Below are 24,013 nucleotides of genomic sequence, written 5' to 3' on the forward strand. Positions count from 1 at the left end.
CATGTTGAAAACTACTGTCCTATGGTAACGATGACCTTTCGCAGACCCCTTAAACATGGTCTGCAGACCACAAGTTGAAAACCTCTTTATTAGATTTTAAAAGTATAGTATTATTGCCAGAAACACTGCAGGCCTGTTGCTTCAGCCCTTACTCACCCAAACACATTGAGGTCAATGGAACTATTTGCATAAGTAAGGAGTACTCTCATGAGCAAGGATTGCATGAGCAGACCCAATCTCACCACAATTAGGAAGTTTTCCTGGTGTAGTCTAAATTGGCCAAGCTGTTAATTGGACCATGTCTTTTTGCAAAGACAAAGAGCTTACTCATGTTTGTGTTTTGGAAATTTCTTTAAAATTCGCATGGTATAATTGAGGGTAAAAATTCCCTGATTTTCTTACAATAACCCTCTAATAACTTCTCCATTTCTTGATCAAGGCACTACATCTAATTTAAGAAACTGTAGTTTGGGCTAAATTATATGGCTGTGCTGGTGCTTACTTATAAGTTTCCAATATCATTTGTAGTTTCAGCATTCTGCCTGAAGAAAGAACTAAATAAGATGTGGCTTACTCTAATCTTTGCTGGCCATGCATTCTGTTGCTTTTTAATCCTGATTTACTACAGTGGTGTTCTTACACTTGGGTTTTTATGATTGCAGCAAATGAAATGAGCTAGTTGATCATGAGGATAATTCAAAGTAAACTTGATTGGTCCAGTCAGTGCTGAATAATGTAATGAAAATTGGCATCACCTGTCACTTTGCAGGTATAGTGTTAAAATACACTACTTCTTGTAGTGTTTAAAGAAATGGAATGGCGTGTTGAGTATTTCTTTAAAGACTTGATAATAGATGTGCTTCAGCCCAGTAAATCACAGCATATAAACCTTGTTCTCATTTCCATGACTTGATAACAGATCAGAATCCTCACATTCCAAACTTACTTGCTTCACAGTAGGTCTGTATTGAATGAGTTTCTTAGATCCTCATCTTGCAACTGTTTAGGTGGATCCTTGCATCCGCACAGAGCCCCATTGACTTTACTGAGTTCCATGTGGGCACAGAGGTCTGTTGTCATGAAGCCAGTTGCAGGATCAGGTCCCTAATTAGTAAAATGGAGTAAATACTTTCAATTTACTTGCATTGCCATAGCTTGCTTAACTCTTCCCTTTTTCACCCTGATCCACATTTCAAGATCATTCTCAAAGTGCTATATCTCATTTTTCCTTAAGAAACCCTCCCCCCACTACTTCTTGATTTTTATAATGTTGAGTCCTTTTTGCTACCTATTTTTTGGCTGTTTTGTTGACAATATTCTTGCTGCTATCACTGTGTCCTTATGTGTCAAATTTACATTGTAACAGATAAAACCTTCTAAGATTTCAAACATAATCCTCTCCAAGGAAGCAGATTCAAACAGAACCAGTAGCAAACCCTTACATTTGAAGATAGCAGTTTGCAGTACGTTTGAGTATTTTTTCATTGTTTAGTAATGCAGTGGTGAGGAGACTTAACGTTCCATGGGCTAGCTGTGGACAAATGCATGTATTGTTTTCCTGTAATCTCTGGGACAAATTTAAAATACAAAAGCAAGAAAGACAAAATTAATTACGGAGAGGACACAGGGTTAGAGGACAAATGCAAACATTTGACAATGGCTAGACAGGTATCATACCATGACTGGGGTTTTCTGTACCTAATACTATAGTTTCTACTCTTACCTTGTCCCTTCCTGACCTTGTGTGCTTGCTTTTTTTCAACTGTTGCCTCTCATCATATGTTTGGATTGTAAACTCTTTGGAGCAGGGAATGTCTCTTCCATGTTACGTGTGTGCGCAGTGACTAATACAGTAGAGCCCTGATTCCGGCTTCCAGTTGCTATCACATTACTAACAATAATAGGAAGTAATCAAATGTATCTAACCTCCATACTGTGGTTATTCTGGGGCTAGCAATTCAGAAAGCAGTTGAAATGTAGGTTCAGACCTACTGTGTCTTACTTTCTTTGTTGCACAAGAGAGAGAGAGGAAGGATGGTCCAGTGGTTAGCATGCTAACCTGGGACATTGGAGACCTGAATTCAATTTCCTGTTTTGCTATAGACTTCCTGCATGACCTCGGCAAGTTGTTTAGTCTCCATGTTCCTTCTCTTTCCCATATGTAAAGTGGAAATAATAGCACTTCCCGACGTCACAAGGATTTTGTCAAGAATATGCACCAAAGACTGAAGCATGTGGCATGTTACAGTAATGGGGGACATGGACCGAGAGAAAAGTGCAAGGTGTTGGATGGTTTAGATTTTAACATTTTCTCTGTGGTGTGTGTATGTGTTTTGAAATTTTTCATGTGTGTGATCCTTAAGCTTCCTGCACAAAGTGACAGATATAAAGCACCAGATAAACAATGTCATATTAAAAATAACTGAATCTGTTTCATGCTCATCTGTGTACTAATATTGTTGACTATAACATCAGCAATGTGCACAGCTCAGGGAAATAGTGCTTGATGCTGGAGAACTGCTGCTGCAGACCGCCAAAAAGTGATTTTAGGTTATTACGCTGGTGTGCACCAAGCAGACTTCCTTTTCTGTAAAGAAAACAAATGACTTGGAACACAAATAACAAAATGTTCTTAATTTAATTAATTTGTTGTTTAAAATCAATAGGCTCATCTTGATGGGTTGAGAAGTGAAAAGAAGAAAATAAGAGTCCCTAAGACTCGGTTAAAAATTGTCAATGAAAAAGGGTTAGAGGACTAAACAGGTATTAAGAAAATAAACCAAAAGCAAGAAGGCTAAACACATAACTAACCCAGATTTATAGTATAACTTCATATTGGTATATATTTTGTTTGGCTATGTTATTTAATACTGATTTCATTGTTCTCAACCTGGAGTTCAGCAATAATTCATCTCTAGATCAAGTGTATGTCCTTCAGCCAGATCTTTGCTCTTTGGAAAATTGTGTCAGGAAAACAAAACAAAGCAAAATAAACCAAGCATCATCAGAGTCATTAAACAGAAACTTTCTCCCATCTATTGAAGAGTGCATTTTAGCAGGAAATAATGCTGAACCTGAAATACCTATAAAGACAAATTCAGTTCTGCCATGGTTGTGTCTTTGAGCCTGGACCATGCTTGTTGTATTTGAGAATATGAGTACCTTTCTCCCTAATAAAATATATTATCTTTGGGCCTCCATAGAATCTTCTTGATCCAATCCTTATCTGTAGTACAGAAAAGGTTACTAAAAGAGGTGGATATTTAAATACCTGTCCTAACCTACATTAATCTAATCTCTTTTCTGCCAATACTAAAGGGACATTGTCCATTAGAGTGGGAAATATGGGGTTTCTTTATTTAATAAAAGTTACAAACATTTATTAAAGTGTTTTCAGTAATTTTTAAATTTCAGGTAAAGCTTTGTTTTGTTTAGCAGTAAACATTCCCTAGTAGTGTTTGTAACCCAAACATTGCACCATGGGGCTAGTACATGAGAACCAGAAACTGAAGCTTTTTCCCCCCAACTATTGTTTTTTTGGTAGTAATTACTGTAGGTTGCTATGTGATTAGGAGGGGAGACAATATCACTATTGTGGTGTGATCTGTGCTATGAAAAACTTTCAGAACCTCTTGCCTAGTTTGTTTTCCTTGTTCAAGCAAAGTGCAAAAACTCCAAACATAAATGGTGAAAATTAAATTGGATGTTTTAAAAATATGCATTTTTAATATCTGTTTTATTAAAAAGGAATTTTTTGTTAAGTACAGTTTTTAACCTTACAACATACCTTTTAAGATGCATTAGTATTTTGTTCTGGAATTACTCAGATTTCCTTCTTGGAAAGTGAGCTAAAATTTAAAACTAAACAAAGCAATAGAAGAAGAACTTAAACAATGTGAATTCTGTCATATGTGAACTTTAATTGATGGGGGAATTCTTAGCAATGTTTGAGATTAGCTCATTATTTCCCTCTCAGTACAAAAAGACAAAAAAGAACAGACACTTTTCTTCTCTTTTGAGAATGCCTCAGTTTTATCTGAATGCCCTCACTTCTTCCCTGTTGTATATTATGTCCCCATTTTAGGGTCGTCCATTTATCCTGAATAGAATACTGCACTTTTATTGTATTTAGTCTTGATTTTTAAGTTGCTTCAAGGGACACACTCTGCTGTTTTTGTTTGTGGTATATGGAGCTAAAATGGGAAACAAATTGTAGCCTCTGGACTTGCATTCTCATGCATAGCTTTGCTATGTGCGCACACTGCCTAGAATATATTTGTTTTTACTACCTGTAGTGTGGTCAAAGTCAGAGAAGAAGAGGAGGCTCCTTCTGTGCTTGAACTTCTTGAAATTTACTGGCTAGATGACACTTGACCTCCAAGTGATGTATTGTAACTACAGACTTGACTTTAAATATAGTACAAGCAAAGAAAGTGACTGCTGTTTCCTTAAATGTTAAACATCTAAGTATTTAGGACTTGATCCTGCAAGGTGTTAAGGGCCTCCCAAAGTGGCTGGGTACAAGGGTGCTCTTAACTTTTCAGGAGGCGCTCAGCATCTTGCATATTTTCTTCTCTGGTATTTCAATCAGGCTGATTCTTTTTGATACATTTACTTTGATAGGTGCCTGCTGGTTTGAGGAGCATAGTTTTAATGCAGAAACAAAACTGGTGGGAACAGGTTATGCGAAGGGGTAAATTTTCTGCCGCTTACATGGGAAATCATTTGTATGTCTCCCCTTACTAAAGGGAATGGTGGAATCTGCATCTCTTGATGGAAGATATGTTTTAGCTAAGCCCAATATGGGCTCAATGCAGGCATAATTGGATGATATTCTGAGGCCTGTGTTATACAGGAAATCAGACTAGATAGATGATCTAATTGTCCCTTCTGACCTTAAAATCTAATCTAGTGTGCAGGAAGGTTACTTCCAATTAAATTATTTCTTCCATATGGGTATGTGTGTTTCTGTTGGATACATGCTCGCTTTCTTACACACAATCTCCTGTTGGAAAAAGAGTTGCTCCATAGATGTTCTTGATGGGATTTTCAACAGTGTTTGGCGTTGGCCTATCATTGACTTCAGGGGGAGCAGCATCAAACCAGTGCTGACTAGAAGCGTACAGCCTGCTCCCTACCCAATAGCTTAATGATTAGAGCACTCACTTTGGATATGGAAGACCCAGGTTCACATTCCAAGTCTGGAGCAGGGACTTGAATCCAGGTCTCCCATGTCACAGGGGAGTGCCTTAACCAACAAACTATTGGGTAGTTTGGCATAGGTGTCTCTGAACCTCTTCTGTAGAAGCAGTTGCATTTTGTATATATAATTAAATATTCATTGAGAATGGTGGTTAGGACACAGCTGGTGGGGGAGGGCAGGACACCTCTGTTCCAGTCCCTGCTCCAGTTCATATTTTGTCCAGCTCTAGTGCAGAGCTCATTTGAAAATCCTACCCTCTGGCTTAAAAGTGTCTTGGTCCTGCACTGCATAGAGAACTGTGATTCCAATGCATAGTGCCATTAACAGATATCTAGCCAAAACTGTTGTGTTAAGCTACAATAGTTTAAAACTTTGGATGTTATCTTACCTTTTTTAGGTATAATCATACTTCCCAGAAAAGTCGCTAGTTCTTGTTTCTTGTTCAAGGTGGCTACATTTCATCTGCAAGCAGAGTACCATCTTTATTTGTGATTTTCATATTGGTTTAGTGAGGCATAACAAACAATACCTGTGCCATTACCGGAAATACAGATTGCATTTTACTATTTCAAGTTTAATTGTTAATGGGCCCCCACTCAGACTTTCCGGTTTGTTGCTTTTGCCAGCATTTTTCTGTATATGCAATTTAAATTATTATTTCAGGTTTTGCTTCTCATATTAGAGGATTTCTAGACAGTTTGGGGTCATTATGGTCACAACTGGGAAACATAAGAAGGGTGGGCTTTTTTGGTATGTATGATCCATTTAAAAACCTGTAAAGGATAAAATATTTACAAGCTGTTAAGACATCGTTGCAGAGCTTTAAATCAATCCCCTGTGGTATGCCATTGTAAATGCTGTTACTGATTTTCATATTAAACTCTCTTCAGATTCCCTCTGATTCTCCTTTAAAAAAAAAAAAAACACCGAAAACAAATCTCAGATATTTTTCTGTAGTGACTTGCTCAACCATATTAATTGTCTTTTTTTTTTTTTTTTTTTTTTGGTATAATAGGTCTGTATCATGTGACATGTTTTTTACTGGTTAAAGTTTACTGCCATTTGTCATGGGGCTATTATGTTACCTCTGCACTGTAAATTGTTGCAGACGTTACTGACGTTTTAATTGATTAACTTCCCTTTTTTTAAATGATAAATACAGGGGACATTACATGGGTATGAGGCACTGCGAAAAAGAGCAACACACCCCAAACGTTCACCTGGCACTTTTCACTGTATACCATGGAGACTAAGGAGGAGAAGAAGGAGCGGAGACAAGGCTACTTTGCCCGGTAAGTGTGCATTATTATTTCAGTGCTGATAAAAAAAAAAAAAAAAAGTATCTGTGGACTTTGCCCTTGGTAATGGGCTTGTTTTTTACATTTTAAAATTATAGTCTAGTGTATTATGAATCCAGAGGTACCTTAGTGGGAGGCATTCCATCTGCATTTCCCCCCTTGTGTTTGAATAATGATTGTTTTCCTTTTCCTGCTGTTCTGGGTGAAGGAGTTAGCGCTGCCATACTAGTTATAGATGTTACTTACAATACAGAGTTGTTACTGAACTTAGTTGCAAAATGCTCTGACTCTCATATTAGCAACTTGCTGTCTGGCTCCTGTTTAAGATTAACAGGAGAAAGCTGCAGTGACTGTAAAGCTGCAATACAACAGAAGTCTGTTAATTTCAGATTCCTAAAGAGACAACGATTCAGCAGTACATTCTCATAGAAGGAAAGTGGGTAAAGTAGGGGAGACCATCACCCTAATAATTTGAAAGATGAGATGATGTTCTATACTAATACTTATAAACTACTCTAATAGTTGGACTAAATTAATATTTATAAAAACAACGTATTTTTGCCAACTACTTTTGTTATCTTGGAGCCACGGCATGTGATTTTTAAGAATAAATATGAGTTGCTGGGAAATTAATCATTGGTTAATACAATAGGTGTTTTATAAATAGTCATCCATCATGAGCTGTATGGGAAAAAAGTATTAAAGCTTAGTTAGTCTGTTTGAAAAATATGAGAGTAAAAAATGTCTTCACTCTGCTTTCAAACAGAGATACAAAAATAGCTGCTGTAAAATTAGTGGGAAGGAAAATCCACCAAAGAGGTGCTCTTCCATCTGCTCTCTCCAATCTGTATTTAATTATTGTTAGGGTTGGAAGGATTAGATTGTTATCAATAAATGTTGGTTTCACTGTACAGAAACCAATTAAAATATTTCTATCAATAATAATCAAAATTTACAGAGGCATAGTAAGAAAAGTGCTGCTTGAGAACTTACTAGCATTTGATTTAAGGATATTTACCTTGTATATTTTCATATTGGATGTTGACAGTTTGTGTTTAATGTCTATAAAGTTTTACCTTTTTGAATCTCAGCATCTGCTGACATTAAATAATTATTGTCTAACCTCCCCTGATGATTTAACTCTGAAAATTTAAATTCATAAACATTGGGGGGAAATGCTTAAACACATAATTTTGCACAACTGTGAAAATGTAAATTGATAAAAATATAAAACATTAAAAATAAACATTGATATTTATCTGTTGAAATTATAACAAATTAAATTCTACCAAGTGTAATTGTTTTTAACCAAGTGCACCAAAAACTATGCTGTGTTTTGTGGACATGTAATAAAATAGATACCCTCCCTAGTAACAGGAATGAGGAAAAGGATGCAACAATTCTTTGTTGCTGTTCAGCCAAAACCTAAGGTAAGTGTGAGATGGAATGTAGAAGTAATAGTAGTATGGAAGTTCGTAGTAGTGATAATTTGAAAGCTTCAACTTTGAAAACTTGGCTAAGTTTTTAAGTTTGTCTGTTGCAGTAGTTCTCTTCCCCCAGAGTCTGGAAGTACCCTGAGGATCCCTTCCATTAATGAAGGCTTTGTGTGTCACACATACCACAATCTTTGTCTGCAAGAGGCAGTGATTGTTAGGGTACTAGTAAATTAGCTTCTCTTCCCCCAAATCTTGGTTGGTACATGGGACAGCTGTGGGCGTGGGGTTACAAGTTCCATTCCTCTACTGAGAGGAAGGGTGACACTGAGGAGTAGTTGGAGAAGATTGGCAAGAAATGGCAGTTGTAAATTAGATCTTGTCCACAGAAGGAAGTAGCTTAAGCTGATTGGGAATTGGTTTAAACTAACCTGAAATAAGCCACTCTCCAACCAAAATAAGAATGTCCACACAGGGGTTTTAAAATCAGGCTGAGGATGAAAATAATTTGGGTGTCATAGTGGGCAATCAGCTGAACATGAGTTCCTAGTGATACTGTGGCCAAAAGGGCTAATGTGATCAGTGGTGGCAGATGACAGAACAAAGAGCAATGGTCTCAAGTTGCAGTGGGGGAGGTCTAGGTTGAATATTAGGAAAAACTTTGTCACTAGAAGGGTGGTGAAGCACTGGAATGGGTTACCTAGGCAGGTGGTGGAATCTCCATCCTTAGGGGGTTTTTAAGGTGCAGCTTGACAAAGCCTTGACTGGGATGACTTAGTTGGGGTTGGTCCTGCTTTGAGATGACCTCCTGAGGTCCCTTCCAACCTAATCTTCTATGATACTAGGATTCTATGATCATAGTCTGTACCTACATGGGGAACAAAATATTTGATAAAGGGCTCATCAGTCTAGTAGACAAAGGTATAATACAATCCAATGGCTGGAAGTTGAAACGAGATAAATTCAGATTGGAAATAAGGCGAACATTTTTAACTGTAAAGGTATTTTAACCATTAGAACAATTTAAGGGTCATAGTAGTTTCTCACTGGCAATTTTTAAATCAAGTTTAGCTGTTTTTCTAAGAGATACGCTTAATTCAAAAGGAATTATTTTGCGGAAATTCTATGGCCTGTATTATCCAGATTAGATGATTAAAATGGTCCCTTCTGGCCTAGGAATCCATGAATCTATAAGTAAAAAAGGAGTTGATTATTTAGATAGTTTTGTTTTATAATAGTGCTTGATGGTGTAATTAAAATATTTGACAAATACTGACTCCATGGTTAAATTTTCACATTCACTCTCTAGCAGAAGAAGAGACTTGTCCATTAACACCTTTGCTTGGTAGAAGTCAGAAACTGACTGTATAGAATGCATCTACACAGGTATATTAAGTTTGGGCATGCTTTATCCTTTGCTTGTCCCCAGTCTTCTTTGTTTTCAAAAGGGAAAGTTTCCACCTATTGTTAAAGGTACAGCGACTAGGCAGTTTATCCTTGCAGTCTGAATAGTCTCAAAGCCAACATACAGCAGAAGTTAGAAATTTATAATTTACTGTGGGGAAATATTGTTCTGTATCAGCTTATTTGTATAATGAAAATATTGTAGCTCAATTTACAGGGATGTAAATGTTAGCTCAGTTTCCTGCTGTTTAGACTATAAATAGGATTATATTTTAGTCCCATTGTCGTGACCAATGGCATGTTTGCCAAAGGAGCTTCAGTCTCAAAAAAATGACTAAAGATATATAACTTGTTCAGTTCTATGAGGTAAGGATATTTATAATCATATAATCTGCCCTATAACTGAAGATTTGTCTATGTAGTAGTGGATAAAGCTCTGGATGTTAAAGGCAGATCTACACTTGACAGGCTTCTCCTGTCGGCATAGGTACACCATTGATTTAGCGTTGTCTTCAGCAGGGATTAGGTCAGTTTAAACTGCATCCCTCAGGGATGTGGATTTTTCACACTCTTGTGCAATGTAGTTATGCTGACCTGATTTCCTCGTGTAGACTGGGCCTAAGAGATGCCATAAATGAACTTCTGGTACTTAGACCGTTGTAATATTGTGCGGAGCAGGAATTTCAATGATTTTAGCGGGTTTTCTGCCTGTTAGCATGCCTTATATCAGTACATCGCTCCAGGCTTTCAAACCCAAGAGTTTTATTTAACTTTTTAGGGTTTTTTTTTTTTTATGGAATCTGATTTTAATATTTTGAATCCCTTTCACAGTGGCTTTAACTTTCAGATATCGATGAATGTCTAGAACTGCACAAACAGCAGTATAAGAAATTCTTATATTTTTGTAAGGGGCTTTGCTAAACTGAGAAGATCCTCTAGTAGCTTGGAAGCCACCATTGTTGGCATCTGCGGTTCATGGCTCACATCATACTGTTGTTGCATTTATTAAGAATAGCTTTTATTGTATGTGTAAATCTGAAAAGTGTGACGGTTTGCAGTTATCTAATTACTGAATGGGGAAAAAACTATTATGGAAGTTGGCATGGGATGTGAAGGTTTTCAAGGGACGGGTTTTATGAGGTATTCAGGCAGCATTTAGCTTGAGAACTGTCCTTCTGATTTCTGAACTATAGGTGAGCTTTACATCAGGATGGAGCTCTTTGCAATTCTGTGATGTTTTTTGTGTAAGACAGGATAGGAGTGTGTATAAGATCTATCTGAACACTAGTTGTTCAATCAGTCACAGGATGATGCTCTACATTCCCAAAATACAAGTTTTTCATCAGGACAGTCCAAGCAACAAAAGTGATCTATGCAGTCTTAGTGAGTTTTACTCTGATACCTATGCCTTTACTGAATAAGTAACTTATAAGAGTGCAGAACAAACGTTGTCACTGGATGTAGGAATAGTGGGAGTATTTATTTGAGTTATTTGGGCCATTTTGTGGAAGGGTAGAAAGGAGATTCTCAGTGTTGTATGTCTAGTCACAATGCAAAGTGAGGAGGGAGTAAAGAAAGTGAGACCAGGGAATAGTCCAAGTTTAGTGTAAAGAGATTTTAACAAAGGAAGAAGGGAGAAAGTTAGAAAGTGTTTTGAATTCTGTTGGGGCACCATTATAAACATACAGAGTAAAAAGTATTTGATTACTTAATCTCAAGACATTCTGTTGCACATTAGCGATTTCATAGCTGATTTTCACTAATTGTTTATCCTGAAAGATATGTGCAGTACTAACTTGTTACGCAGTAAGCATACAATGACCTTATATTTGCCTTTCTAAGAGGGACCTTTGGTGAATTTTATCAGTCTTTAAAACAAAAGCATTAGAAAAACTGAACTTTTGGTATGTAAACAGTATATATACAATGCAGCTTTGATGCAGGAGTCTGTACAGTCTTGATAAGAGTTGGTGGCGTAGTAGTCATAATATACTATGCCTTCATTTTCCTTCACCATTGGAAGGGTCTGAGAGCTGTCCCTGGAGACCTTTAAGGTTATGTAATATTGCACAATGTAATTGTTCTTGTTTTTGGGATCGTTAAATGGCATTACATCTCAATGGCTATCAAAACATAAGAGAGTGTGTTGTGCAAAATTAAGCACTCGGGATCTTTTTCAAGGGGAAAAGGCAGTATGCCGCATTTATTGACAAAAACTAAAGTAATAACTAACTTAAACCTACACATACACACACACACACACACATACACGCGCCCAAACATACCAGAAAGCGTTCTATAGTTATATATATAGCTACCAGTCCTGGTTGTGGCTTGAGATCGTAGCTAGGGTCCGTTGCTGGAGTTCGTGGCTCGTGGCAGCTACCTGGCCAGGGAAGCTGGGCACGAGGAGAGCAGGGTCCTTGTCGGGCGCGCACCGACGCTCTTCTTTAGATGATGTGTAGAACGCTGTTTTTCCCCCTAAGCCTTGAAATCTCACCCAGTCTTTTATAGGTTTTTCAGTTCTGCTGTGTCACGTCGCTTCTCTGTGACCCTTGATTGCTGGTACAATAGCAGACGTGACTTTCAGCTTGTTCTTTGATGTCTTGATTAAGTTTTTCTGGGGTGGATCCTTCGTTGCTTTTTGGGGCTGTGTTCACACTCTTCAGCCTAGGATGGACTTCACACTTCATCAGGACAACTTCATCAAGACAAGCTGGCAGTTTGGGTCTGACTCACACACACATACACCCTCCATTCATACCTTGTTCAGATAACTACCTTATTCATCTAAAGGTTTAGAAAGGGTTTGACACAAGATGGAGTACATAGGGTCAAAATGGGTTTTTACACAAGATGGAGTACATAGGTCAAAATGGGGTTTTACATTCACAATATGGAGTATGACTGATAGAAGTTCAAATGTTACATGATTTCAATAATAACTATATAGAGGTTGATACAAATAAGGGTATGAATTAAAAGATATGAATTAATCTACAGGGTTACAATTACAATTAAAAGCTATGAATTAAGCTACAGGGTTACAATTACAATTTTATTCCTACATTATCCCCCTTTTGACCCTTCACCTCACATGTGGTGAATGGGTCACATTTTACTGAAACAATATTCGTTAGCCAGGAGGGTGGCCAGTGGAAGGGAGACGACGTTCATTACAATTTATGTAATTGTTTTAAGGCAATATATTGAGATAGAATATGAGCTTGTGGTTTTAACCTTGAATACATTCTTTTCATTCAGCAACACATGAAACACATTACAATTAACATTACCACTATTAAAGCAAAGAGAATAACAATAGGATGTAACATAATTTTTAAAAATGATGACCAGGAGGGGTCAATATAGCTATACTGCGGGTTTCTACTTGGTTGCGGGTAGTTGTGGTCAGGTGGCTAATTTATTCATTCTTTTGCATTAATTTGTACAGGGTTGTCCAATTAATTCCCAATGAAAAATTAAAACATAGAACATTACTTGCTTCTAACCCATCGATTGTTTTATCTTCATGAGATGGAAAGTAATATGTTAGTCTTGGAGTTTTTAACATAGTTACATTGCACATACATTGTTGCACAGGGGGCTCTGAGATATATTTGTCTTGCCAAACAATTTTTTCTAACCCAATTACACAAACACAAGTTTTTTCATCATAGTACACCTTTGCAGTATCATTATTTAACTCATCCCAATAACAAGTTGCCAAACCCTTATGTTGTAATGAACAGGGTTCTTCTAATATAGATAAGGTAGGGCATATCCATTGTTGTGGGGTCCACTTTAAACATGAACGATGATCTATAATGTCTCCTTGGTTATTTAGATAGGTCCCTGCCAATCGAGGGACCCAGATATGTTTGCCCTGGAGAATTGGGAGGGCTTTGAATGGCCACAAGATAGCCCTGTGACTGTGGGGCTGTGCCCTGATTACTTGTATAGATATATGCCCTGTAAGAGTGGATGTATATACTTTGGAGTTTAGCACATTATACAATCCAGGAACATAGGATGACACCCACGGTTGTAATCTGTTACAGGTCCAATGTGGGTGCTTACTTCAAATACACAGTCATGATCACTGGGTGTAATATTTACCCATACTTGTAATGTGATTAGCTGAATTGATCCATGCAGCATGTTATTATATATAGGTATTATTTCAATTTGGTTCCATGTGGTGAAATTAAACCACTGGTTTCCCCAATGCGCATTGGTTGTTTTTATAATGATAAATTGCACTAGTAGCCCCAGAAATGGTGTCCACATCTCTGCTGCTGACGTCCACCTAAAGAGAAAGAAATGCTTGCGCTAGAGAAATGTCTTTGTTACTAGGTTACTGTACCGAGACTGTCCATAAGGGTGTGTGGAGGGTGATCCAGGTATGAATGCTTAGCTTCCTGTAGCTACCGGACACTTTATGAGGCTCAGCTTCTTATGGGGATACCTGAAACATGCTCAAGTAAACGTATTTTACATGATGTATCTGACACGCATTATCATGATTCTGCCATACTGATGTCACCCAATATACAAAATGCCCCCCCACTCAAGCCAGCCTGCGTGACACCCCCAACGTGAGACTGGTGTAGAAAGGAGCAATCGGAGCTCCTGAATAAACCTCAGGTTCCCTCTTCATCCAGACAGCGTGACCCCCCCCCCCCCCACGCAAAACTGATGCAGAAAGGGGTGCATCATAGGAACTTTCCCTCTTCAGTTTTTAACATATTTCAAGGCTTTTACATAATATCAGGCACACGATACATTTTTACATTTCTCGCACTAACAACAAACCAACTACAAGACTTAACAATGGCACACATATCATTAGCAAAATCATGTTTAGCTAAAACAGGCTTTTTCCTTGCAAGGTTCATCATGGAGGTAACAATGTTATTTGGTTTTTTTCTTGTGCAAACAGTTATAATAGTTTAGTTAGCTCAATGGTGAAACATACTTCACCACTGGTTGTTCTGTTACCTTTACATTACCCTCCTGCTCGGACTAGGCTTTGGGCCCCCACTCTGGCCCCCTCCAAAGAAACATTTTTTTTTTGTTGAGCCCTAACAGATTCATTCCACATGTGGCTCCAATGCAGAGCCATCCAGGCACACCCAACTTACTTTCAGCTGGCCACACCCGAGAGGAATTCTTCTTGCAAACAGCTATGGGTGGATCTTTCCCCCCCCCCGTCAGGCAGGTAGTATGCATCAACACCCCCACTAGTTAGTTCACTAGTTCCCAGATGCTTAACTACTATCCCTTTCCAGTCTGGACTAGGTTTTAAAGATATATCAACCATTTTCACTAGCATCTCATCAACAGGGTTCTCATGTTCTTCCATTGCTAATCTCTGACTCCACATAGCATCAGATGTACCTGAGTCCATTAAGAGACTACAAGATACATCCAAAGCATTCAGAGGTGAGAGTTTGTCTGCCACCCCCTGTTTTTCCCAGAGATCAACAGCACATCTGTTCTGCTGTGTAGCTTTAGGTGCCCAGTCTTTTTTCTGAAACTGAGGCACTATCTGTTCACCTACAGAGCTAACAGCCTGGAGACATTCAGATTCCAACACCATTGTTTCCCCACTATAATGATTAAGCACAGTCACTTGGTTACAGGGCTGTTTAAGCTTTCTAATAATCTTCACCCCATCTGGAACCTTTTCCAAGGTATCCAAACTGGACTTTTTTATAACAGAGTCAGTGAATCCATCCACATTTGGAAAACTTTGGCAGTTAGAAACTGAACCACTTTTCCCAACATCTAAGCTGTTGCTTGCTACAGGCAATGACTCATCCTGAGCTGGCTTAATCAATTCACTTTCACACCCTTTAGTTGCAGAAAACTGCTTGCAAAAGCCAGCAGGAGGTTTTATTCCTTCAGGAGCAGTTTTAGGCAACAAATCATTTTTCACAGAAATTCCTCCCCTACCCTTTTCATCCAGGGCCTGCTCCAAAGAAACATTTCCCTGATCCCCAACAGACTCTTTCTGGGTTTCTGTTAAGTCCAGGACCAGATCTGATACCACTGGCACCCCCTTAACTTGCATAAACTGAGATGCACACCCTGTCTGCTCTTTAGACAGATGATTGGAGCTAAACTCTCTCTCTGCAGACAAACTGCTATTCTTAACCTTCCAACTATTTGAAATTTCCCCCTTTTTGTCCCAGTCCATATGGCTGTTCCCAGCCAAACTTTTGGAGACCGGGGTGGCTTTCCCCATGGGCAAGCTATTGCCCTCAACAGACACGGGCTTAGGAACCTTTCCTTCCTGGATCTCAGTTGAATCCAGACCCACAACTGATAAATCTTTCACCAGCATAAGTTGAACAGTACTTTCTGCCTCCTCCACAGACAGTACTCTGGGGATTACTCCCCCCCAGCAGATACACTGCTACTTGTAACACTCAAACAATTTGAGGTTTCTTTTTCTAAATGCTCATTTTCCTTTGTGAGGTTATTTTTCTCTTTTTCTTGAGTTCTAGATTCTCTCAACATGTTTTTAAGAATTTCCAATTGGTTCTGTAAGCCTGCAGCCAAGGCTTTCCATTTTTCAGTTTCCTGGCCAGATTTCTGGACTTCTTTTTGGAGGGAAGCAATATCTTCCTGAAAATCAGTCAGGCGAATGTAGGCATCATTACAGGCTTCCCATAAAAGCCAGATTGCTGCTGCATCTTTTTTTGTGGGACTTGTGGGTTTATATACTAGGAGGTATTTAGCCAATTTGTCCTCCAGATCAGCTATAGTACGGACATCAGACAAAACTTGCTGAGTCCAGGGACTTTGTCCAAATTTTTCTAAAATGGTGTAGAACGGGGTTATTTCTTTTACAAAGTTTAATTTTTGGATCTCCTTTTTAGAAGAGTTCTTAGGGGTCCGCTTACGCTTAAACAAAAACATAGTGCTATCACTAAATATAATGCTCTCAATAGAACTGGGGTCCTAAACCTGGTCCTAAATCCGGCTATTCTACAACCGGTGGTGTGTAAACCAATATTTTATTTCACAACTTTCTGCCCAGTGGCAATAAATTTTTCAATAAAGCTGGTATACTAAACCAGGCTTTAATTCCGGCTATTCTACAACCGGTGGTAACACACCAAATATCAAATAATTATTTTCTCAATAGAGCAGGTATTCTAAACCTGGCTCTAACTCCGGCTATCCCTACAACCGGTGGTGGCACACCAAGTATCAAGCGCTTATCTTATACTTTTATAACTGCAGCAATACTTCACTCACTCTCAATCTCTCTCACTTTCCCCCCCCCTTCGCATTCTCCACCAATAATGTTGTGCAAAATTAAGCACTCGGGATCTTTTTCAAGGGGAAAAGGCAGTATGCCGCATTTATTGACAAAAACTAAAGTAATAACTAACTTAAACCTACACATACACACACACACACACATTCACGCGCCCAAACATACCAGAAAGCGTTCTATAGTTATATATATAGTTACCAGTCCTGGTTGTGGCTTGAGATCGTAGCTAGGGTCCGTTGCTGGAGTTCGTGGCTCGTGGCAGCTACCTGGCCAGGGAAGCTGGGCACGAGGAGAGCAGGGTCCTTGTCGGGCGCGCACCGACGCTCTTCTTTAGATGATGTGTAGAACGCTGTTTTTCCCCCTAAGCCTTGAAATCTCACCCAGTCTTTTATAGGTTTTTCAGTTCTGCTGTGTCACGTCGCTTTTCTGTGACCCTTGATTGCTGGTACAATAGCAGACGTGACTTTCAGCTTGTTCTTTGATGTCTTGATTAAGTTTTTCTGGGGTGGATCCTTCGTTGCTTTTTGGGGCTGTGTTCACACTCTTCAGCCTAGGATGGACTTCACACTTCATCAGGACAACTTCATCAAGACAAGCTGGCAGTTTGGGTCTGACTCACACACACATACACCCTCCATTCATACCTTGTTCAGATAACTACCTTATTCATCTAAAGGTTTAGAAAGGGTTTGACACAAGATGGAGTACATAGGGTCAAAATGGGTTTTTTACACAAGATGGAGTACATAGGTCAAAATGGGGTTTTACATTCACAATATGGAGTATGACTGAGAGAAGTTCAAATGTTACATGATTTCAATAATAACTATATAGAGGTTGATACAAATAAGGGTATGAATTAAAAGATATGAATTAATCTACAGGGTTACAATTACAATTAAAAGCTATGAATTAAGCTACAGGGTTACAATTACAATTTTATTCCTACAAGTGCAGCAGAAAATAATAGGTCAAGATGTGGTTGATTCCTCAATTTTGGGTCTTTCTGTACTCTTCAGAATCTAATATTTTAATTTTAAAATATTGTAGTTTTATTTTTTCAGTTTTGAAAATAACCTTTCAAGTGTACTATTGTCCTGTTAACTTCATGTTATGGAAAAATGGATGCAGCCAAATTGCAGTAGGGAATCCCCGCAAATAATTCTGTTGATCTCCATGAGATTTAAATTCAAAGCCTAGCGAAAGCTGTTTAAATCATAGCACAAAGAAATGGCAACTTAATAAACAAACATTTAGTAGTACAGATTTGTGGAAGGGGTTTTTTTGGTTTGTTTCTTTTGTTTTTAGTTGTTGACAGCCTCTCATCCAGTCAAACGCCAAAACTTACCTAGCAACATTTGCAGTGGAATACAAGCTTTGGCAGTGCTATGATGGCAATCTAATAAGAAGAGGCATGAGGACTGAGGCCTGGTCTACACTAGAGACTTGTCAACCAAATTCAGCTTTTGGCAACAAAACAGTGGTGTACACATTGCAATTTCTCCCTCCGGCTGACCCAAATCCCCTTATTTTGTGAGAAAATAAAACCACCTCGGCGAGAGGCGTAGAGCTTTTTGCACCAAACGCTTAGTGACAAAGTGTCACTGTAGACACCACACTTGGTTCTGTCATTGTAAATGGCCTTCAGGAAGTGTCCCACCATGCCCATCCTCTGGCCTTCAGTTTGAACTTTGCCCTACAGCCATCTGCCCCTCCCCATTCAAAGTCCTGGGAATTTTTGAAATTCCACTTCCTGCTTGGTCCACATGAAGAGCTCACATCTCATTTTCCCAGCTGACTCTGTCAACTCCATGCACCAATTGCTCTCCTGCTTGGAGCACACTGGAGCTTCTTGATCTGATCGGCATCAAGGGAGAGGAGGCTGTGCAGTCCCAGCTGTGCTCCAGCCAGAGGAACTTCGATACATATGGTCAAGTTTCTCGTTCAGTGGTGGAGAAGGGTTATGAATGGGACATGCTGCAGTGCTGTGCGAAATCAAGGAGCAGCGGCAGGGGTACCAAAAGGCTAGAGAGCCAAACCATCACTGATGCAGAGCCAAAGACCTGCCACTTCTATAAGGAGTTGGAAGTCATCCTCAGCGGCGACCCCACCTCCACTGCCAAGAGACCCATGGATACCTCTGCAGGCCTAGAGGCAGACACTGGACTGAACCCCGATGAAGAAATCGTCGACTAGGGGTCAATTTGGAGGACGATACGGAGCAGGGGACTGGTTATTTGCTGACATGGGGAGCCAGGATCTCTTCTCAACCTAAGAGGGTTCGAGCCAGTCTCAGCCCTCCAGCTCTGGTGTGCAGGATGCAAGAGAGGGGAGCTTGGGTACGTGATTTCTTTTTTTATCTGATGCTGCTCGGTTACATGAGGTACAGCTGTCCTTTGCTTTGTTGCATTATACAGCTGGTTGAAGGGATAGAAATGCACAAGAGTATCTGTGTTTGCATGTGCTTCCCATTCCCCTGTTCAGCTAGGCAGTACAGCAGAAAAGTGTGTTAATGCACACTGAGATTTCAAGGGAATCCTCCAGAGAGATTTCTAGGAAACTCTTCTGGAGGTACTCACCAATCCTCTGCCAGATATTCATTGGCAGAGCTGCTTTATTTCTTCCCCCCTTTGTAGAAACTTTCCTGCGCCAATAGGCCATCACTTGTGCAGGGACCAAAGCGGGACACAGGTGAGCAGAATAGGGACCCGGTTTGAAGCTGCTCACATGGAGGAGATACACCCTGGCATCCCTGCTTGCTCTCAGGAGTGAGATATCGGCTTCTATGGCCCCCACCTGTGGAAAATGGTGGCACAATTTGAAATTTTTTCCCTATCTACCTGCATCAATAACCCAAACAACCACGCAGAATCTTTTCCTCCCCTTGAGTGCCCTCTCCTGCTAGGCATAACTCACCATGCCCTGGGTGATTGTTGAGCTGTGTGCTTGCCAGGGGGCAGTGAGAAAGAAGTGTATTTTACAGTAATGAATCAATGCTGTTAGTGCACTCACAATCATGCTTCTATTAATTGTTTGTTGTGCTGCTACAGACTTTCCCTTGAGGAAATACAGATTTTCCTGGCTCGTCTTGGTACCCCGTTCACTCCACCCCTGCAGACAGCTTCCGGAACCATAGTTGGACATACACCCAGCTGTCATAGCTCACACGGCCCCTCACTGCTTTCTGCCCTCCAGCCCAGCTTTTCATGCGTGTTGTAAATAATTGTTATTTAATAAAGACATACTCTGTGAAGAATAAGCAATCTTTATTGTCTCTTGCACATGGTGGTTGCAACATTGATACATAGTCATAGCATAGCACAGTCCTGTTTACAAAGACTCCTAATTGGTGCTCCTTGTCAGTTCCTCAAGGCCTCCCTGGGCCCCCTCCTCCCCCATTGTGCCCCTCTAATATCCCTGATATCTGATTGTTCATATTCAGCCACAAGGCGATCTGCCTCTGTGCTCCACCCGGGGGAAGCTTTTCACCCTTAGCTTCACAAATATTATGGAGCATACAGCAGGCAGCTATAACCATGGGAATATTTTCCTCATTTACGTCTAACCTGCCATAAAGACTTCGCCAGCAAGCTTTTAATCTGCCAAATGCCCATAGAACAGTCACTCAGCACCTGCTCAGCCTGTTATTGAAGCACTCCTTGCTGCTATCCAGGTTGCCCGTATAAGGCTTCATGAGCCATGGCAGTAAGGGACAGGCTAGATCTCCTGGGATCACTATGGGCATTTCAACATTCCCCATTGGAATCTTTTGGTCTGGAAAGAAAGTCCCTGCTTGCAGCTTTCTGTACAGGCCAGTGTTCTTGAAGATGTGTGCGTCATGCACCTTCCCTGACCCGCCTAGGTTGATGTCAGTGAAATGCCCATGGTGATCCACAAGCACCGGCAGTATCATAGAGAAGTACCCCTTTCTATTGATGTACTCCATCGCAAAATGATCTGGGGCCAAAATTGAGATAAGCCTGCCATCTATCACCCTGCTGCAGTTAAGAAATCCCATCGCTGTGAAGCTATCCACTCTTCCATATGCATTTCCAAGACTCTCAGTCCTTCGTAGCAGAATGCAATTAATGGCCCTGCATACTTATGATAACACAGCCCCAATGGTGGACTTCCTGACTCCAAACTGATTGGCAACCGACTGGTAGCAGTCTGGAGTTGCCAGCTTCCACGTGGTGATCGCCACGTGCTTCTCCACTGAGAGGGCAGCTCTCATTCTGGTGTCCTTGCGCCACAGGGCAGGGGCGAGCTCTGCACAAAGTTCCATGAAGATGGTTTTGCACATTCAAAAGTTCTGCAGCCACTGCTCATCATCCTAGACCTGCATAACGATGCAATCCCACCACTCACTGCTTATTTCACGTGCCCAAAAGCGGCATTGCGCTGTGTGCAGACGCTCTGTGAATGCAAACAATAATCCTTGTTGTTTGTTTGCATGGCGCACAGCAGGTCAGGTGCCTTGGATTCCTGTTCCATTTGTGAGCTCATGATATACTGCATGATCAGCCGCGATGTGTTCAGAACACTGACAGCAACAGTGGAGAGCAGTGCGGGATCCATCCTTTCAGATAGGGATGGTGGGCGCTCAGGAAACAAGGGCCAGTGAAAAATGCTGCGAAACACAATCAGAAATCCATGGAATGATGGCATGGAAATCACTGCATCATGGGACATTGAGCCCGCACCCATGATGCACTGTGATCCTCTCCACCTTCCCATAAGTCCTAGTGGCAAAAGGTGGCGAGTTGCACAGTGGGATAGCTGCCCACAGTGCACTGCTCTCACTGTTGATGATAGTTGATGTCCAACTGTGGACATGCTTCAGTGACACAATAAATGCTGTGTGGACAGGCATAAGCATTATAATTACAGTGCTTTTTGATCATCACTGTAACTTGCATTGACAACACTTTCTAGTGTAGACAAGACCTGAATTGTAAACCAAGACAAATCCCCAAATCATGTATGTCCTTTACTGTTCTTTGTGATATATAAAACCAACATAAAGTACTGTTTGTTTGTCTGATTTCTAATCAAGTTAGAATGATCAGGTCCCGACTTCTCTCCTTTTTCTGGAGGACTTTGCAAACTTTGGGAGGACTGTGAATGTGACATTGCAGGAAGCTAAAACTTGAGCTGAAGCTCCCCTGGCATTCAGTTGAAAGGGGATGCAAGGAGGGGATGCTGACCTTAAACAAACTTCCCTGTGCTCCCATAGTAAATAAAATTAACTCAAGATCTTACTTCTCCTTAGCAGGGGACTTGAATTGCTGCAGCTCAGGCTTCAGCCTCTGGTGATATACTGTGTTCCAAGTCTAGAGAATGCTATAGGATTATGTTGGAGGGCCGGGGAGGGAAATCTATACCTGATATTTTTTCTTTAGTCTAATAAAACAAGCAGATGGAAAGATCTTGTTTTGGAATAAAATCTTTAAGGCCATTTTTGTATATGATAAAAGAGTAGTAAATAACTTTTAGTTCTCCTTTAAGATGACACTGCAGCCTCTCTGCTGTCTTTTTCCACATTCTTTCCTTTAAAGAAGAAAGTGTTTGAGTGAAGGTTAGTTTTTTATAATCTAGTATCAGCCAGATACTTCAGTTAGTGTAGTCGGGAAGTGACTGCACAGCCAAAAAAAATAAAAGAAAGCAACCTGGTACAGTGCATCTAGGAGCGTCTCCTCAGGAAGTCCTTGTGGCTCAGTGTTCCTGTCAAGCAGGGCAGTGTGCCTGTAAATCACACCCAACAGAGCCCATCAAAAATATGGGAAAAGGATAAAACAGCCGAGCTCTGTAAAAGAGGTAAAGTTTGAGCACAGGCCTGGGGGTCAAGAACTCCTGAATTTTATCCTCATCTCTAATTCCATCTTTGGTCTTGGGCAAGTCTGTTAAGATCCCTGCCTCATTTTCACTATCTTTAAATTGGGAATATTATGTAACTCAGGCCTGTTGTGGTTGGTTTACTGATGTAGGTACGGTGGCAGAAGTGGGAAGTAAGTGTCCCCCAGCAATGGAAGTTCTGCTAGGTGGTAGTGGTGAAAGTGGTGGTGGTGTGAGATAGCTGCAATCCTCAATCCACTAGTGGACCTATGTCAACCCCCAGATCGGACACTGCTGGCAATAGAGGGGCACAGCCAAAGTATCTGGGGGTGTGCTGGTTCAGCACCTACTTGCTGCAGCTTCCACAGGTGTGGCTTCTGTGGCAACTTTGGTAGAACTTTAAAACTGCCTTCTTCAGGACAAAGCTCCATGGGAGAGCAGGTGATGAAAACGCAGATTCAGGGAACCTGGACCACTTGACACAAGCAGGTGCCATTTGTACCATGAGGTGGCCAGCAGCAGTGAATCTGGCACAATGTTTGTAAAGTACTTTGAAGAGGAAAAGCTCCAGTATAAATGGTAAGTATTGTTACAGAGACAATGATGCTTGGTCTGCAGCAGTAAATGAAGTGCATGCAAGAATAGCCTGTTTCTTTGCCAGTAAACTTGCTGTCCTAAAAATTTCTCACACCTTTCACTAGGAACGTAAGAATCATTGGTGATATCCTGTTCCTGACTGTGGTCCACATCAGATGTTTCAGTGTAAGGCTTAAAATTCCTGTAATGAACAATTATTCAATAGCATGTCCATGGAGGAAAGTTTTTTTTCTTAGCCCCAGTCCACTAATTAGTGGTTGGCTAATGTCTTAAAATTTGACTTGGATATATATTCATAATTACACAAGTATAAATGACTCAGATAATAATTAAGACCCTACCTAAGGAAAGTGCTTAAGCATGTAATTAAATACCATTGACTTCAACAGGATTTAGGAATGTGCTTTAGGGGCTTGATGCTGCACTATTGAAGGCAGTGAGAGTTTTGCAATTGAACTGGAGAAGAGAGAATCACCCTAAGGGCTTGACTACACAAACATTTTGTTCACGGCAAGCGGGGGTGTAAATCTACTCCACAGTAGCTTGCCACACACACAGGCTATGTCTACACTACAGCACTAATGTGTGTTAACTTAATGCATATTTTAGAAAGCGCTTTATAGAAAGTGCTGCACACTGTCCACACTACAGTGCTTGATCTGCTGTATTGCATCCACACTGGAAAACTGTACTTGGAATTAGAGAGCAGTGCAATGTGGGAAGCTATCCCACAGTGCAACTAACCATAGAGGCTGTTGTGACAAGTGTCATCGTCCCAGGATGCAGTTCCACTTCCCCCCCCTCTGCCCCCCCCCCCCAAGCAAACAGGAAAAGGATTTTCGTGCCGTTTTTTCATTCCCCCCACCCACGATCGCCATTGCTGCAGAGACATGGAGACAGATGAGTTGTGTGCTGTGATTCTGAGCATGACAAATACAACCCGGCTTATCCT

At 40.4% G+C, this 24,013-nt stretch overlaps 1 protein-coding gene across 1 annotated transcript in view; it reads left to right on the top strand.

The window, feature by feature from the left end:
* NCOA7 (nuclear receptor coactivator 7) overlaps positions 1 to 24,013 on the top strand; it is a 154,153-nt gene that overhangs the window by 24,885 nt on the left and 105,255 nt on the right. The window contains exon 2 of the mRNA XM_067546708.1: positions 6,366 to 6,495. Coding sequence (XP_067402809.1) covers positions 6,446 to 6,495 — 50 coding nt within the window. The 5' untranslated portion in view covers positions 6,366 to 6,445. The remainder of the gene's footprint in view (positions 1 to 6,365; positions 6,496 to 24,013) is intronic.

The sequence above is a fragment of the Emydura macquarii genome, unplaced genomic scaffold, assembly GCF_026122565.2.
Source record: "Emydura macquarii macquarii isolate MOO-44397 ecotype Brisbane River unplaced genomic scaffold, CSIRO-AGI_Emac_v2 contig_1146, whole genome shotgun sequence".
Lineage (NCBI taxonomy): Eukaryota > Metazoa > Chordata > Testudines > Chelidae > Emydura > Emydura macquarii.